Source organism: Rhinoderma darwinii, chromosome 1 (genome assembly GCF_050947455.1).
Source record: "Rhinoderma darwinii isolate aRhiDar2 chromosome 1, aRhiDar2.hap1, whole genome shotgun sequence".
Taxonomy (NCBI): Eukaryota; Metazoa; Chordata; class Amphibia; order Anura; family Rhinodermatidae; genus Rhinoderma; species Rhinoderma darwinii.
In genome coordinates, this window is record NC_134687.1 from 311808518 (window position 1) to 311827185 (window position 18668).

The window sequence follows — 18668 nt, forward strand, 5'->3', positions numbered from 1 at the left end:
GCAGTGGAAATAAGAGGCATGTGACGTAAAGTGCACTACAGGGGGAGGCGAGGGGAGATAACCACTTCAGTGTACCGGAGGTTTCACAAGCAGGAGATTAACACCAGGAGCATGATAATGTGACTTTGTGTGAGATTGGTTTATAGAGATTTTACAGTGACTAATCTTACTCCAGTTAAGCCATCTACACACAATCTATAAAGACTTTTTGAAGTCATTAATATCACATTGGTTGGAGTCCGACTTTTGGCACCCCCACCATTTAGCTGAGTTAAGGGGCCCCAGCGACCGCTGTGGCCTATTCATTGCTTACTAGGTACAGCTCCGTACAGTCTCGAGTTGCAGGACCAGGCACAGCCACTACCGAATGTACGGGGCTGTGCGTGGTAAGCAATGAAGAGGGCGTGGCGCTCACTCAAGCGCCATTGCCCCTTTAATCAGCTGATCGGAGGGGTTGGCAGGAAAAAACACCCACCGGCTTTGATGTTGTTGACCTATCCTAAGAGCAGGTCGTTGTCACGGAAAATCCCTTTAAATCCTGTAAATTGCAAGGTGCGTCCTCCGTGGATTGGACTTGTTTTGTGATTGGATTTAGATCTTGGAAATTTGGAGACCGAGCCATTACCCTGATGACGTAATGTGTTTAAGCCATTCTTAAACTATTTTTGTGGTGTGGCAGGATTCATTATTCTGCTGAAAGAGGCCACTGCCATTAGGTAATAGTGTTGACATAGAGGGGTTGTAGCGTCCATGGCCGCAGAACGTCGGGATTACTCCCCCCCCCCGGCGGCCGCAGCCATGAATCTGTGAGCGCTGGTTCGCATCTCCTCCTCAGGAGACGCCAGCGCTCGCTTCCGCTGTGTCCCTTAGGGTGCGCGCGCACGCTTGTGCCCTGCCTTAAAGGGCCAGCATGAGCACATGGGAATTATCATTAATTAGCCCATGATCACCCTGGACTATAAGAAGGGCCCTTGCTCATTGCATGAGCGTTGTTGTGTTTTCCTATGTTATTCTTGCAAATGGTCCCTTAGTGTTATCATGTTCCCGTTGTTCCCATGCCCTGCTACCTGTATCCCGTGATATTTGTTCCTGTGCCTTAAACCTGTTGCAGTCGTGTTGTGCCAACGGTTCTGCCTTCTGTGTTACACCATGTCTGCTGTTAAGGTCACAGCTGTACCTAGCTGTTGCTACTGTCTGAACCACTACAGGTACCCTTGTGCTTGGGATATTTAAATATTTACTTGGTTCTCTGTTGGCCAGCTGCTATCCCGCTACGGCGGTACGGCCCAGTGGGTCCAAATACCCACGGATCGTGACAGGGGTATATTTGGTCTGCAACAATGTTTAGGTAGGTGGTACGGGTAACATCCACATTAATGTCAAAATCCAAGGTTTACCTTGAACATTGGCCAGAGCATCACACTGGCCCTGTCGGCTTGCCTTTTCCCATAGTGCATCTTGGTGCCATCTCTTTCCCATCTCTTTCCCAAGTAAGCTAAGTACCCGCACACAACCTTTCCACATGATGTGAAAGAAAGCGTGATACATCAGACTAGGCTACATTCTTGCATTGCTCCATAGTCAAGTTCTGATGATTATGTGCCCATTGTAGGCGCTTACAGCGGAGGACAGGAGTCACATGGGCACTCTTACCGTTTTGCGGTCACGTATTCAAACTTTGATGTACTTTGTGTTCTGACACCTTTCTATCATAGCCAGCATCCCTCCCTACGCGCATCAATAAGCTTTGGGTGCTCATGACCCTGTCGCTGGTTTACTGGTTCTCCTTCTCTTGGACCATTTTTGGTAGGTACTAACTACTGCATACCGGGAACACCCCCACAACACCTGCCGTTTTGGAGATGCTCTGACCCAGTTCTCAAGCCATCACAATTTTGTCAAAGTTGCTAAGTCGTTGCGCATGCCCATTTTTCCTGCTTCCATCAAATTAATTTCAGTAACTGACTATTCACTTTCTGCCTAATTTATCCCACCACTTGACAGGTGCAATTATGACGAGATAATCTGTTATTCACTTTACCTGTCAGTGGTTTTAATATTATGGCTGAATAGTGTATATGCGTGGTACGTCTGTGAATTTTAGGCAGGTTAAAAAAAAAATACGCTTTGCAGTGAATAATCTTCATGAACATTGTGTAAAGGATTTTTTTAAGATACAGGTGGGTTCATGGTGCAGGACATCAGGAAAAACAAATTTTTAAATATACTCCGTCTTACCCACTGAGTATTCCCGTACATGCGCGTCATGCGAAGGGTCGACCTCCCACATTCCGACGTATAGGTAGGTGATCGAGCTGGCACAGAAGCTTTGCCTGCGCGATCACTGTGGGAGTGTCATACACGTCTCATTGGCCCAGCCCAGCTTCTTTCACTGTACAATCACGCTGTAACAATGGGCTGGAACAATGAGAAGTGTATGACACAGATTGGTCGCTGATTGGCCAGCCTCATACACTCCTCTGTACAACGCCCAGTTGGTAAAAAGTAAAAACACGCCCAGTTGGTCATTAAGAAACAAATTAGCATAAATCTAAAATTGCTCATAACTTGCTCAAAAATGATCGTTTTTCAAAATAAAAACCTCTGCTGTTATCTACATTACAGCGCCGATCCGATTATGCAGGAGATAGGGCTCTTATAATCTGGTGACAGAGCATCTTTAACTCCTGCTCGGTGAACGCCGTACAATATTTTTTTTTTTATATAAAACACGCAAATGCTGTTTTTTTGGTCCCCTTAGCTCTAAAAAATTGAAATAAAAGTGATCAAAAAGTTGCATATATCCCGAAATGATATCGGTGAAAACGACAGCTTGCCTTGCAAAAATTAAGCCCTCACATCGCTAAATTGACGGAAAAATAAAAACATTATGGGTCTCAGAACATGGCGACACAAAACATATATTTTTTTTAGCTAATAGGTTTTTTTGTTTTTTTAAAAGTGGTAAAACATAAAACAAAACATGTAAATTGGGTATCGCCATAGTTGAAACGATCTGTAGAATAAGATGCCCATGTAGTTTTTACCGCCTGATGGATGCCGCAAAAACAAACCCCCCCCCCCCCAAAATGACGTAATCGCTGGTTTTTTTTTCCCATTTCACCCCACAAATAATTTTTTTGCAGCTTCCCAGTACATCAGGCGGTACAATAAATAATGCCATGACAAATTACAACTTGTCCCATAAATAACAAGCCCTCATACGGCTATGTCAATTAAAAAAAACAAAGAAGTTATGGCTTTTGGAAGGCGGGGAGGAAAAAACTAAAATAAAAAAAACTCAAATTGGCCGTGTCTCCAGGGGATTAAACAAACTCTTGTCTCACAGTGAAATTAAATGAAAGCTTTATTAGACAGAAAAGTTACAATAATAATAGACAGACGTAAGAAAGACATTGCCTCGGAGATCGTCTCAAGAGAGTAAAGGTACTATTACATGGGCCGTGTACACGAGCGCAGCCCTTTTTCAGATTTTCATTTTAGTTTTTTCCTCCCCACATTCCAAAAGCCATAACTTTTTTATTTTTCCGTCAATATAGTCCTATGAGGGCTTGATTTTTGCGGGACGAGTTGTAGTTTTTCGTAGCGCCATTTATTATGCCATATAATGAACTAGGAAACGGGAGAAAAAATATTTGTGGGGTAGAACATAAAAAAAACTGCGATTTCCGCCATTCTTTTTTGCATGTCGTTTATATGGAATTCACTGTGCAGTTAAAACGACATGTTAACTTTATTCTGTGGCTCAATACGATTACAGCGATACCAAATATATATTGTTTTTTCTATATTTTACTACTTTTACAAGTAAAAACCGAAGTATAAAATTTATTTTGTGTCGCCAAATTCCGAGAGCCATAACTTTTTTTTATTTTTCCGTTGATTAAGTGGTATGAGGGCTTATTTTTTACGGGATAAGCTGTAGTTTTTAATGATACCATTTTGGGGTACATGCGACGTTTTGATCACTTTTTTTATTAAATTTTTTTGTGGGAGATGAGGTGACCAGAAAATAGAGATTCTGGCGTTTACAATTAATTTTTTTACGGCGTTCACCGTGCTGGTTAAATAATGATATATTGTAATAGTTCAGACTTTTACAAACGCGGCGATACCAATTATGTTTATTTAATTTTTTACTATGCTCTGGGGGTAAAATGGGAAAAGGTTGTTTTTTTTAAGTTTCAATTTTTTATTATTTAACTCGTTAGTGACCGGCCCATAGTGTTTTTACGTCGGTCACTAACGGGCCTTATTCCGATGCAATAGACTTTTTACGTCGCTGCATCGGAATAAGTAAACAGAGCATGGAGCTATCAAATCTCCCTGCTCTCAGCTGCCAGAGGTAGCTGAGGGCTGGGGGCGTCCCTGCTCCAACTTGTGAGATCGATATTAGTATCGATCTCACCCGTTTAACCCCTCAGATGCGGTGCTCAATAGCGTGCACCGCATCTGAGTGGTTTTGGAGAGAGGGAGGGAGCTCCCTCTCATCCCACTGACACCCGGCGATAAGGTCTGTGTCTCCGATGGTAGGCGGGGGCCTAATAAAGGCCCCCAGGTCTGCCTGTAGCGAATGCCTGCTAGGTCATGCCGGAGGCATGACCTAGCAGATGCCTGTCCGTTTTACACGGACAGGCAGTAATACACTGCAATACAAAAGTATTGCAGTGTATTATAATAGCGATCCCCTAGTGGGACTAGTAAAAAAGTTTAAAAAAAGTTGAATAAAGTTAATAAAAAAAAAAAATGAAAAACCCACTTTTCCCCTTACAAAATGCTTTACTATTAAAAAACCAAAATAAAGTTAAACCTATTCGGTATCGCCGCGTCAGTAACGACCCCGACTATAAATCTATTACATTATTTAACCCGCACGGTGAACGCCGTAAAAAATTAAATAAAAAAACTATGGAAAAATTGCTGTTTTCTGTGAATCCTGACTTAAAAAGAATGTGATAAAAAGTGATCGAAAAGTCGCATTTACTCCAAACTGGTACCAATAAAAACGACAAGTCTTTCCGCAAAAAAAAAAAAGCCCTCATACAACTGCATCGGCGAAAAAATAAAAAAGTTATGGCTCTTCAAATATGGAGACTCAAAAACAAATAATTTTGGGAAAGAAAGCGTTTTTACTGTGTAAAAGTAGTAAAACATACAAAAACTATACAAATTTGGTATCGTTGTAATCGTAACAACCCGCTGAATAAAGTTATTGTGTTATTTATACCACACGGTAAACGGCGTAGATTTAGGACGTGAAAATGAGTGGCGAAATTTCAGTTATTTTTCTATTCCCCCCCCTCCAAAAAAAAGTTAATAAAAGTTAATCAATAAATAATATGTACCTCAAAATGGGGCTATTAAAAAATACAACTTGTCCCACAAAAGACAAGACCTTATACAGCTATGTAGACGCAAAAATAAAAAAGTTATAGCTCTTGGAATGCGACGATGGAAAAACGTAAAAAATGGCTTGGTCATTAAGGTTTAAAATAGGCCGGTCATTAAGGGGTTAATATTGTTTTATTATTTAGGGCTTAATAGGAGCACAAAAATGGCGGCCCTGGGGGCCTTCATTAGGCCCCCAGGCAGCCATAGCAACCATCGCCCCCTCCCCCCCACGATTGCGTTGCGGGGGGGCGCGATGAGCTGTTAGAGGGGGTCGCCCTCTCTTTCTAACGATTTAAATGCTGCGGTCACTATTGACCGCGGCATTTAACTAGTTAACCTAGCAGAATCACGCTTGAGCGCGATGTCGCTCGTTACTCTGACGTGTCGGCTCCGTGAGCCCGTTCCATACTTTGGCGTATGGATACGTCAAATGTCGGGAAGGGGTTAAAGGTCTTTTCTGGCTAACTTCCCTCAAGGAACCGCCTTACAATTATTGGCCACACAAGAAATGCGTACTAATAACACATCATTCTATTTACAGGCTTTATGTTGTCTAGAATATCATGTCTGTCTTCAGTAAACTTGGCAGTCTTATATCAAAACGCCCTTGAAGTCCTGGTAAGGAGACCAACAGTCTGATATTCAGAGAATACTGTTTAAGAACCAACGTTAGCTAGCAAGATTATATAGAATACATTTCAGAGACAAAGTATTTTAAGCATATAATAATGTAAATTGATTATTCGCAAAAGCTATAATTATTTTTCTTTATCAACTCCCCCTTTTAGAATATGTTCAAATGTGAAAGAATTGCCTGAATTTACAGTACAATACATGCGGAAGGTGTTCTCAAAACCCCATCCACATGTAGCGGAAAAAATCAGCGCGAAGGCATCCTGCAGATTTTTCAATTCACAGCATGCCCATTCTGTTGTGGAAATACTGCTGTTTTTCGCTTTTACAGTGGATTTTACCCTTTACAATGCGAAATATGCATGTAACGCTTGCAAATTTTACAGCGGATTTGTTTTTTTTGGGGGGTTTTTTGCGCCACGTCTAGACTAAACCTAAGGGGCTAAGGTTATAATAGTATTAGGACAACCCCTTCCTATAAGAAGTTAGTATTTCTTTTTTTTATTTATTTTGTCTGGCTCACCTTAGCCGAAAATTACTGATGCTGGTCTATAATGTTAATTTATCCCCACAGCGATTGCTAAGACATAAAATACTGTGGCTTCTGACATTTTTCAAGCACACACGCGCACACACACGGACAAAATTATTGGTACCCCTCCATTAAAGAAAGAAAAACCCACAATGGTTACTGAAGTAACTTGAAACTGACAAAAGTAATAATACATTTTAATTTACTGAGAATCAACTAATGCAAATCAGACATTAATTTTTAATTGGTTCAGCAGAAAAATGTAAAAAAAAAAAAACAACTAATAAAACTGGCCTGGTCAAAAATGATGGTCCCCTCAACTTAACCCCTTCCCGCACCTTGCCGTTAATGCACGTCGAGATGAGCAGTAACTTTGCGCACCTCGACGTGCAGTTACGTCAGTGCTTTGACAGTTAACCGCCGCGCGGCACTACACCGCAGCGGCGGTTAACTGTGCAGGGTGTCTGCCCTGCATTCCCTGTTGCCGATCAGTGGCCCATCGACGCTGATTTCGGCAGTTAACGCCTTCGATGCGGCGGTCGATTCCAATCGCCACATTTAAGGAGTTTAGCGGAGATCAGCAGCCCCCACGTGAAATCACGGGGGGCTGGCGATGGTACCCATGGCAACTGGACGCCAGACAATGGCTTCCGGACTGCCATCTACCGAAGCCTATGAGGACCAGCCGGAGGCTGGTCGTTGTAGGCTTCCTGTCAGAGTGACTGTCACGTCACAATGACAGTTGGAATACATTACACTACGTAGGTAGTGTAATGTGTTCTAACAGCGATCCTAGTGGGACAAGTAAAGAAAGTTAAAAAAAAAGAATAAAAATATTTAAATAAAAAGTGTAAAAATAAGTTACAAGTGACATAAACAAGAACTGCTTTTTTTCCTATAGTAAGTCTTTTATTATAGGAAAAAAATGAACACGTAAAAAAAAGTACACATTTGGTATCACCGCGTTCGTAACGACCCCAACTATAAAACTATAATATTTTTCCCGCACGGTGAACACCACAAATAAAATAAACGAAAAACAATACCAGAATCACTATTTGGTCACTAGGCCTCCGAAAATATACAATAAAAAGTGAACAAAAAGTCGCATGTACGCCAAAATTGTACCAATACAAACTACATCCCGTCCCGCAAAAAACAAGCCCTTACACAGCTTTTTTGACTGAAAAATAAAAAAGTTATGGCTCTCAGAACAAAAAATAGTTTATTTTATAAATAAGTTCTTTTATTGCGCAAACGCTGCAAAATGTAAAAATAACGATATACATATGGTAGCGCCGTAATCATACCGACCCGCAGACTAAAGTCAATGGGTGCGTGAAAATGGGTCCGTGTGACGGGCGTGATTCGCTTAACAGCAGTAAAAAGTATGAATGAAAACAGAAAAGCACCACGTGCTTTTCTGTTTACAAGCAGTGTCATAATGATGGCGGCTGTGCGAAAATCACGCAGCCACGCATCATACGGGGCTGACACACGGAGCTGTTAAGTAACTTTTACGCGTGCAAAACGCCGTGTTTTTGGCGCCCGCAAAACGCACGCGCTCGTGTAAATCCGGCCTTAATAGCATGTCGTGGTGTGGGGGGTGATGTATGGAGCGTCTCACGCACTGAGCCCGCGCCATATGCTGCGGGTGTCAGCTGTGTATTACAATCTAACGATCGCTGGTTCAAGTCTCCTATGGGGACTAATAAAATGTGTAAAAACAAAAGTCCAAAAAAAAATCTTTTCACATTTTTTTTCTCTAAAGTAATGTAAAAAAAACACAAAATTGGTATCGCTGCGTCCGTAAAAGTCCAAACTATTACAATATATCATTATTTAACTCGCACGATGAACGCTGTGAACACGGAAATTTAAAACGGCAAAATCACAGTTTTTTGGTCACATTGGCTCTACCAAAAAATTTAATAAGAAGTGCTACAAAAGTTGTATGTACCAAACAATGATACCAATAAAAACCTCAGCTCGTCCCGCAAAAAATAAGCCCTCACACCGCTCTATTGACGGAAAAATAAAAAAGTTATGGCTCTCGGAAAGCGGGGAGGGAAAAATTAAAAAGAAAAAGCAAAACATGGATCAGTCCGGAAAGGGTTAATTACTTTCTAGTGAAAAAGCATTTATGACCACATGTGGGGTATTGCCGTACTCGGGAGAAATTGCTTTACAAATGTTGGGTGGCTTTTTCTCCTTTATCCTTTGTGAAATTGAAAAAATGCAACATTTTAGTGGAAATAATGTTGATATTAATTTTCACGGCCTAATTCTAATAAATCCTGCAAAAGACGTGTGGGCTCTAAATGCCCACAATACCACTAGATAGATTCCTTAAGTGGTGTAGTTTTCCAAATGGGGTTACTTTTGCGGGGCTTCCACTGTTTTGGCCCCTCGGGGGCTTTGAAAATTCGACCTGACACCCAAAAACTATTCCAGCTAAATTTGAGCTCCAAAAGCCAAATAGTGCTCCTTCCCTTTTAAGCCCCGCTGTGGGTCCAAACAGCACTTTATTACCACATATGGCGTATTTACGTAATCGGGAGAAATTGTTTTACAAACGTTGGGGTGCTTTTTCTCCTTTATTCCTTGTAAAAATTAAAAATTTCCTAAGTTTTTTCAGCAAAAAAGTAGATTTTTACCTTTACAGACTTATTCCAATGAATTCCGCAAAACAACTGTGGGGTCAAAATGCTAACTTTACCCCTAGAAAAATTCCTTGGGGGGGGGTGTAGTTTCCAAAATGGGGTCACTTTTGGGGGGTTTCCACTGTTTTCATCACTCCAGTGCATTGGAAACGCGACACGGCACTGAAAACTATTCCAGCAAAATCAGAAATCCAAAATCCAAATGGTTCTCCTTCCCTTCTGATCCCTGCTGTGGGTCCAAACAGCAGTTTATTACCACATATGGGGTATTGCTATAATCGGAAGAAATTGCTTTACATATGTTGAGGTGTTTTTTCTACTTTATTCCTTGTAAAAATTAACAATTTCTATGTTTTTTCAGAAAAAAAGTAGATTTTCATCTTCACATACTAATTAAAATAAATTTAGCAAAAAAACTGTGGGTTCAAAATGCTAACTATACCCCTAGATAAATTCCTTGAGGGTGTAGTTTCCAAAATGGGGGTCACTTTTGGGGGGTCTTTACTGTTTTGGCACCACAAGACCTATTCAATCCTGACATGGTGCCTAAAATATATTCTAAAAAAATGATGCCCTAAAATCCTCTAGGTGCTCCTTTTGCTTCTGAGGCCGGTGCTTCAGTCCATTAGCACACTAGGGCCACATGTGGGATATTTCTAAAAACTGCAGAATCCGGGCAATAAATATTGAGTTGCGTTTCTTGGGTAAAACCTTCTGTGGTACAGAAAAAAAAATGTATTACAAATGAATTTTGGCAAAAAAAAATGACATTTGTAAATTTCCCCTCTATATTCCTTTAATTCCTGTGAAGCGCCTAAAGGGTTAAAACACTGTCTGAATGCTATTTTGAATACTTTGAGGGGTGCCGTTTTCAAAATGTGGTGATTTATGGGGACTTTCTAATATATAAGACCAGTGGCGTAACTACCGCTATAGCAGCCGTAGCGGCTGCTACGGGGCCTGCCGGCACGGGCCCCCACCATGACCGGAGGCTCCGCTAGCTGCCGCTATGGCTGCTACAGCGCGACGCCACTGAACACTACGGCAGAGCAGGGAGGTGTATCCCCACTCTGCCATTAAAGGGGTTGTTCCTACATAAGACATGTATCCCCTATCCACAGGATAGGGGATACATTTGTGATCGCTGGCAGCGATAGGGAGAACGGGGGACCGAAAAGTCCCCTGAAGTTCTCCATCACAAACCTCGGACTTCCGGGGTCTGTGTCGGCAGCTCCGTAGAAATGAATGGAGCGCCGGTCGCGCTTGTGCGCATGCGTGACCAGCCCTCCTTTCATTTTTCTTGAGCTGCGCAGACTCCGGAAGTCAGAGGTTAGTCATGGAGAACATTGGGGGACTTTCTGTCCCCCGTTCTCCCTATCGCTGCCAGCGATCACACATGTATCCCCTATCCTGTGGATAGGGGATACATGTCTTTTGTAGGACACACTATAGGTCAGATATTTTTGGGGGGCTGTATAGCTTTACCTACAGGGGGGGCTGTATAGCGTTACCTACAGGGGGGGCTGTATGGCGTTACCTACAGGGGGGCTGTATAGCGTTACCTACAGGGGGGACTGTATGTCGTTACCTACAGGGGGGGCTGTATGGCGTTACCTGCAGGGGGGCTGTATGGCGTTACCTGCAGGGAGGGCTGTATGGCGTTACCTACAGGGGGGCTGTATGGCGTTACCTACAGGGGGGCTGTATGGCGTTACCTACAGGGGGGCTGTATGGCGTTACCTACAGGGGGGGGCTGTATGGCGTTACCTACAGGGGGGTGGCTGTATGGCGTTACCTACCGTGGGGGCTGTATGGCGTTACCTACAGGGGGAGCTGTATGGCGTTACCTACAGGGGGGCTGTATGGCGTTCCCTACAGGGGGGGCTGTATGGCGTTCCCTACAGGGGGGGCTGTATGACGTTCCCTACAGGGGGGGCTGTATGGCGTTACCTACAGGGGGGCTGAATGGCGTTACCTACAGGGGGGCTATATGATATCTACAGGGGGGCTGTATGATATCTACAGGGGGGTGGCTGTATGATATCTACAGGGGGGTGGCTGTATGGCGTTACCTACCGTGGGGGCTGTATGGCGTTACCTACAGGGGGAGCTGTATGGCGTTACCTACAGGGGGGGCTGTATGGCGTTACCTACAGGGGGGGCTGTATGGCGTTACCTACAGGGGGGCTGTATGGCGTTACCTACAGGGGGGGGCTGTATGACGTTACCTACAGGGGGGGCTGTATGACGTTACCTACAGGGGGGGCTGTATGGCGTTACCTACAGGGGGGCTGAATGGCGTTACCTACAGGGGGGCTGTATGATATCTACAGGGGGGCTGTATGATATCTACAGGGGGGCTGTATGATATCTACAGGGGGGCTGAATGGCGTTACCTACAGGGGGGCTGTATGATATCTACAGGGGGGCTGTATGATATCTACAGGGGGGCTGTATGGCGTTATCTACAGGGGGGCTGTATGGCGTTACCTACAGGGGGGGCTGTATGGCGTTACCTACAGGGGGGGCTGTATGGCGTTACCTACAGGGGGGCTGTATGGCGTTACCTACAGGGGGCTGTATGATATCTACAGAGGGGGCTGTATGGCGTTATCTACAGGGGGGCTGTATGGCGTTATCTGCAGGGGGGCTGTATGGCGTTATCTACAGGGGGACTGTATGATGTTATCTACAGGTGGGCTGTAAAAAAGGCACTATCTACAAGGGGGGGATGTGTGACACCCAGGGGAGGGGGGGCCCCGGTCAAAAGTTTGCTATGGGGCCCAGTCTTTCCTAGTTACGCCCCTGTATAAGACCCTCAAAGCCACTTCAGAACTGAACCGGTCCCTGAAAAAATAGCCTTTTGAAATTTTCTTGAAAATATGAGAAATTGCTGCTAAAGTTCTAAGCCTTGTAACGTCTTAGAAAAATAAAAGGATGTTCATAAAAATGATGCAAACGTAAAGTAGACATATGGGAAATATAAACTAGTAACTATTTTGTGTGGTATTACTATCTGTTTTACAAGCAGATAGATTTTAAATTTAGAAAAATGCAAATTTTTGAAAATTTTCTCTAAATCTTGGTGTTTTTTACAAATCAATATTGAATTTATCGACCAAATTTCTTCACTAACAAAAAGTACAATATGTCACGAGAAAACATTCTCAGAATCACTTGGATAGGTAAAAGCATTCCGGAGTTATTACCACATAAAGTGACACATGTCAGATTTGAAAAATCTTCGTTCTGAAGGCCAAAACAGGCTCAGTCCTGAAGGGGTTAATATATTGTTGCAAAACCTTTTGAGGCAGTCTCTGCAAACAAATGAACTCTGTAACTCTCAATGAGACTTCTGCACCTGTCCACAGGTATTTTGGCCCACTACTCGTGAGTAAACTGCTCCAGCTGTCTCAGATTTGAAGGGTGCCTTCCCTAGACTGCATGTTTTAGCTCCTTCCGCAGATGTTCAATAGGATTTAGATCAGGGCTCATAGAAGGCCACAGATTAGTCCAATACTTTGTTCTTAGCCGTTCTTGGATGTTTTTAGTTGTGTGTTTTTGGTCATCCTGTTGGAGGACCCATGACCTGCGGTTGAGACCAAGCCTTCTGACACTGGGCAGCACATTTCGCTCCAGAATGTCTTGATCGTCTTGAGATTTCATTTTACCCTGCAGAGATTCAAGACACCCTGTGCCAGATGCAGCAAATCCACGCCAAAACATAACCGAGCCATGTTTCACAGTAGGTACGATGTTCTTTTCTTTGTATGCTTAATTTTTGCTTTTGTGAACATAGAGCTTATGTGACTTGCCCAAAAGCTCCAGTTTTGTTTAATCTGTCTAAAGGACATTCTCCCAGAAGCTTTGTGGCTTGTCAATATGCATTTTGGCAAATTCCAGTCTCGCTTTTGTATCATTAGCTCTATGTTCATAGACGCAAAAAATGAAGCGTATATATAAAAGAAATATATGGAACCACATACACGTAATAAAGTGGTGAGCAATACTTTTTAAACTGGTTTTACAGGATTGAACTATATATATTAGCTGATCAAAATGCCATAATTTTAATCAATAAAAAATACTCCAACTTTGTATGCACCCATATGTGTACTGTTAATAAGCTAACATTAATATCTGTCTTTAATTTTAGAGCACTAAGAATGTTAAAAAGGAGGAGGAAAGTACACCGGCCCCTTTTGTTCCAGAAATAGATCCTGCTATTGGTTTGCTGTTGCCTCCTCCATACACTCCCAGTCACATAGCAGTGATATGTGACCACAATTATACAGTGGAAGATACAGTCCATCAGAGGAGACGAATACAACAACTTGAAGAACAAGTTGATAAGCTGAGAAAAAAGCTTAGAATTGCAAACCAGAGGTGCAGAAGACAAGAGCGCAGCCTGGAAAGACTGGAAAAAGAAGTATTAGATTATAAAAATGGCGCTGGCTTTGTGATCGTCCCGAGCAACTATTTTGAAGTGTACAATGAGGGTGAAAGAACTGAGACTCCCACAATTATAAATATCTAATCCTCGTAGTAGTTCAATTGGTCAGTGTTACGCGCCGATTCATTACAGCATAACTATTGCTTAATATAAGTTCTTTGCTAAATTGTTCTACTACATTCTGATAGAGGGGCTTCTAACAACTCCTGTTCTGTGAACATTGCTATGCTATGACAGCTTTTGAAGATCCGAAGAGATCACCTACAACCAATAATAAAGCCTGCTTATATACCTCACTACCAAACTGTTCATCAAAACTTATTTCTTTTGTATAAAACTGTTCACATTAACAGATTTCTACAGATTGGTCAATGTAAATGGCAAAATATAAACTCCATATATATTTTAGGGTAACTTTATAAAGTATTGTTAATGCTTCCTTGCAGAAATGGAAATTATTTTCTTGTAATAGAACCCCTGGTATTCAAATGTGTAGGTCTCCGCACGTCATTCTAGTAAAGCTCTCATGCACACGACCGTATTTTTCCCTCCCATAAATACGGGTCCTTTGTCACACGTTTTTAACCCATATTTATGGACCCGTGCCCGGAAATAGGGGTCCGTTGTCACCCGTATTCCACCCGTGTTTACGGACCCGTTTTCTCAGCTTCTCTTTATTCAAAATTCAAATCGGGCATGAGCCTGCAGACCGGGGAATCCCCTGACGCCTAGCAACCCTCCCGTAATTAAGGTTGCACACACGTAGCCACCCGTAATTACGGGAGCCCCATAGACTTCTATGGGCCTGCCCGTGCCGTAATTACGGCCTGAAATATGACATGTTCTATATTTTTCAACGGCCTGGGCACCGTCCCATAAGTAAACGGGAAGGTACCCGTGGCCAATAGAAGTCTATGGGCCCGTAATTACAGGCGTTTTTACGGTCGTGTGCATGGGGCCTTAGACGCGCAGCTTCTGCTCTTATCAGTGGAACAAGCAGAGCGAAAGAAAGCCCAGCATGGGCAGTAAGGCCTCATGCACACTACAGTATTTTCATCTATACTGAAATACTTTCAGTAAACACGGATCAGTAAGCATCCGTATTTCATCAGTATAACGGAAGGGTGTCCGTAAATACGGTTCGTATTGCATCCGTATTCAATCCGTGTATACGGGTCTGTGAAAAAAGAGGGAGGATGCAAATGAGGTCATCAGCATGTTGCCTAGCAATGCTTCCATAAATACGGACGGTATACATATGCACATCCGTATGCCGTCCTTATTTACGGAAGCTCCCATAGACTTCTAGGGGAGAGTCCTTGCCGTAATTACTGACAAGAATAGGACAGGTTCTATAATTTTTTCAGCACGGACACCCATCAGTAAAAATACTGAATGGTGTCCGTGGCCAATAGAAATGAATGGGTCCGTAATTACTGATGAAAAAAACTGTCGTGTGCATGGGGCATAAGAGGTATACAGACCGCAAGCAGTGAAGAAAAAAGCCATTAGATAAGCACTTCACTGCTTGTGCTGAACGATCGTTCTTATCTCTGTCCCTGATAAGGAGGAGAGCGGCACAGACTGGTGAGGAGGCTATCTAATGGCTTTAACCCTTACTGCTTGAAGTCTGTGTACTCTGAGATGTAGAAGTAAGGCATATGTCTAGCCTTAAATATATGCCTGTTTCTTTAACTGTATTGTACCGTGCATGCACAACTAAGGGTATGTTCACACGGCCTATTTACGGACGTAATTCGTGCGTTTTTGCCCCGAATCACGTCCGAAAATAGCGCCTCAATAGCGCTGACAAACATCTGCCCATTGAAAGCAATGGGCAGACGTTTGTCTGTTCACACTAGGCGTATATTTACGCGCCGCTGTCAAATGACGGCGCGTAAATAGACGCCCGCGTCAAAGAAGTGACCTGTCACTTCTTTGGCCGTAATTGGAGCCGTTATTCATTGACTCCAATGAATAGCAGCGCTAATTACGGCCGTAATGGACGCAGCGTTCAAGCGCCTGCACATGCCGGTACGGCTGAAATTACGGGGATGTTTTCAGGCTGAAACATCCCCGTAATTTCAGCCGTAACGGACGCCCTCGTGTGAACATACCCTCACATTGACATTCTCTAGAATGACATGCAGAGACCTATACATTTGAACACTAGGGGGTGCTGTTACAAGCAGATAATTACCATATTTCTGCAAGGAAATATTTTTTAATAACAATACTTTACAAAGTTACTCTAAAATGTATATTGGCTTTATAAATTGCCATTTCTATTGCTGGCACAACCCCTTTAACACTTATCCTGCACTCTCTCTGCTTCATGTTAAAATAGATTTTTGTATTCATTTTGGGATAGGTTTCTTGATATAATTAAGATTTAAAGCTTGTGCTCTGTCGAGATGCACCTTTATTGTAACATGCAGAGGAATTTGTTTATATAGCCAGCCTTCATAAACCGCAGTAGAAGAAATGTTATGAGGTGAATTTTGAAGGTATCCATCAACGCTATTTCAGTGCATCACAAAAAATCGACCTCATTTTGCATTTTTGTTTTCATTGGGGTTTTTTTTTTTTTTTTTCCCTTTTTTTATTTTTTATCTCTCTAAAGTTGTAATTCTGATCTCTGTATCAAAAGTGAAGCAATAAACTTTTTGATATAGGTGAATTAAAAAAATAGAATTGTCCTGTTTTTGTACAACTCACATTAAAGTGACACAAACCGTGTAATGTAAACCATTGTCTTGTGCTTATTTAGGCTACGCTAAGTTTGTGTACAGTAACATATAGATGGCATGGTTTATTTTGCATTGTTTTTTTCTTTAAAGTGGTTTTTAAAGTAAGCCAACTAAGAGGTGGTAGAAGGTTAGACAGAAGTGTATAAATGTGTGCCAAATTTATCAACCAGCATAAGCCACGGTGATAAATTTGGTTTTTCTAGTCTTAATTCTGAGCGGTCTAAATTTAACCTCTTCAGGACATCCGCCGTATATATACGGCGCTGTCGGCAAAGGGTTTCCGCAAGCCACAGTATGCTTAAGGCGCAGTGATGGTGTGGGCTCAAAAGCGGAGCCTGTGCCATCACCAGCAAGTGTTAGCTGTACATTACATTTGACACTCCACTGTAAATCATAAAAAAAAACAATATAAATTTGAAATTGCTGTAATTGTATCGAGCTGAAAAATACAGTTAACATTTTATTCATGGAGCACGGTGAACACAAGAAGGAAAAATACTAAAAATCAATTCCAGAATTGCTATCTCTTTGGTCACCTCTTCCAAAAATGTAAATAAACAATGATCAAATAGTCGCATGTACCCCCAAATGGTACTGATAAAAACCACAGCTCGTCCCACAGAAAAAAGGCCTAAATCGGCTACGTTGATGGAAAAAATAAAAAAGTTATGGCTCTTGTAAGGCGAGGATGAAAAAACATGTGCAGGCCTAAGAGGAACGTTCGTTGAATTTCAAAAACTGGTTATCAAGGCCCTAATATTGGAAAAGCAGGAAGGGGAGGTGCCAAGCACATCTGCTGGAACGGAGGGCGTCTGTATTATACTAGGGCAACACTTTCCCAGCAAAGATTCCCAAACTGCAACGGAGGAGAGGTCTCAAAAAAGGTGCAAAGTGTGTTACAAAAGTGGGATAAGAATGGCCACCATTTATCAGTTCGCCACTGGCCTGTGCATAAAGAATTGCTTCAAAGCATACCACACATCTATGGATTTATTAATTTTCTTATTTACTCCATTATTATACCACCTTACTATGCCATGATGTACTCCACCCAGCTTACATATGCCCCCACATCTTAAACTGAAATACCAGTGAAACCCCAAACAAAACCACTACCAAGCAAAATATACGCTCCAAAAGCCAAATGGAGCTCCCTCTATTCTGAGCCCTACAGTGTGAATAAAGGGCAGTTCTCATCCACATATGTGGCATTGCCATACCCATGAAAACCTGCTTAACAATTTATGGGGTATGTGTCTCCAGTGGCAAAAGCTGGACACCGCATATTGCGAACTGAAATGGCATATCAGTGGAAAAATTGAAATTTTAACTTTGCACCATCCGCTGCGCATTAATTTCTGGAGGGGGTTGGGGGGGTTTACTGTTTTGGTCCATCAGGGGCTCTCCAAATGAGACGTGGCTTCTGCAATCCATTCCAGTAAAATTTGAGCTCCAAATGGCGCTCCTTTCTTTCTAAACCCTGCCATGTGTCCAAACAGCAGTTTTATGACCACATATACGGTATTTCTGTACTTGGGAGAAATTGCTTTACAAATGTTGGGGTGCTATTTTTCCTTTTTATGTTTTTGTGAAAATTAATATGTTTTCGCTAAAACTACGTCTTATTGGAAAAAATTTAATTCTTCATGGCCCAATTCTAATAAAATTTATGAAACACCTGTGGGTTCAAAATGCTCACTGCACACCTAGATGAATTTCTTGGTTGGTGTGGTTTTAAGTATATGGGGTATTTCTAAAAACTGCAGAATCGGGGTAATAAATATTGAGTTGCGTTTCTCTGTTAACACCTGCTGTGTTGCAGGAAAAAAAAGGATTCAAATTGAACATCTGCAAAAAAAAAAAAAAAAACTTTTCAAATTTCACCTTCACTTTGCTTTTATTCCTGTGAAATCCCGAAGGGTGCAGTCATACATGGCGTATTTGCCTTGTATTACCACAGTGTAAAAATTCACCCTTCTTGCCCCAGTACATTTCTAGTCCCCATGGTTTCCACAAGGGTAAAAGTAGAGTACTCACCACAGTAGCCACCAGATCTCATGTCCAAATTCTGGGAAGCGCACCTCATTCAGCACTGCCGTGGGCTTGGCCGGCAACCCCTGCGTCACCACCGCAAGTTTCATTACCTGGCTCCAACTACCTCTACTGTTGCCAAGAAAGCCCTGCCGCCAATGAATCCTACTCCTGGAATTCCTGCTGGTTCTCCT

At 42.4% G+C, this 18668-nt stretch overlaps 1 protein-coding gene across 1 annotated transcript in view; it reads left to right on the plus strand.

Moving 5' to 3' along the window:
- The window catches only part of THAP1 (THAP domain containing 1), a 28106-nt gene extending 13893 nt beyond the window's left edge, over positions 1–14213 (plus strand). Inside the window, exon 3 of the mRNA XM_075851302.1 lies at positions 13397–14213. Coding sequence (XP_075707417.1) covers positions 13397–13777 — 381 coding nt within the window. The 3' untranslated portion in view covers positions 13778–14213. The remainder of the gene's footprint in view (positions 1–13396) is intronic.
- Positions 14214–18668: the final 4455 nt, after the last annotated feature.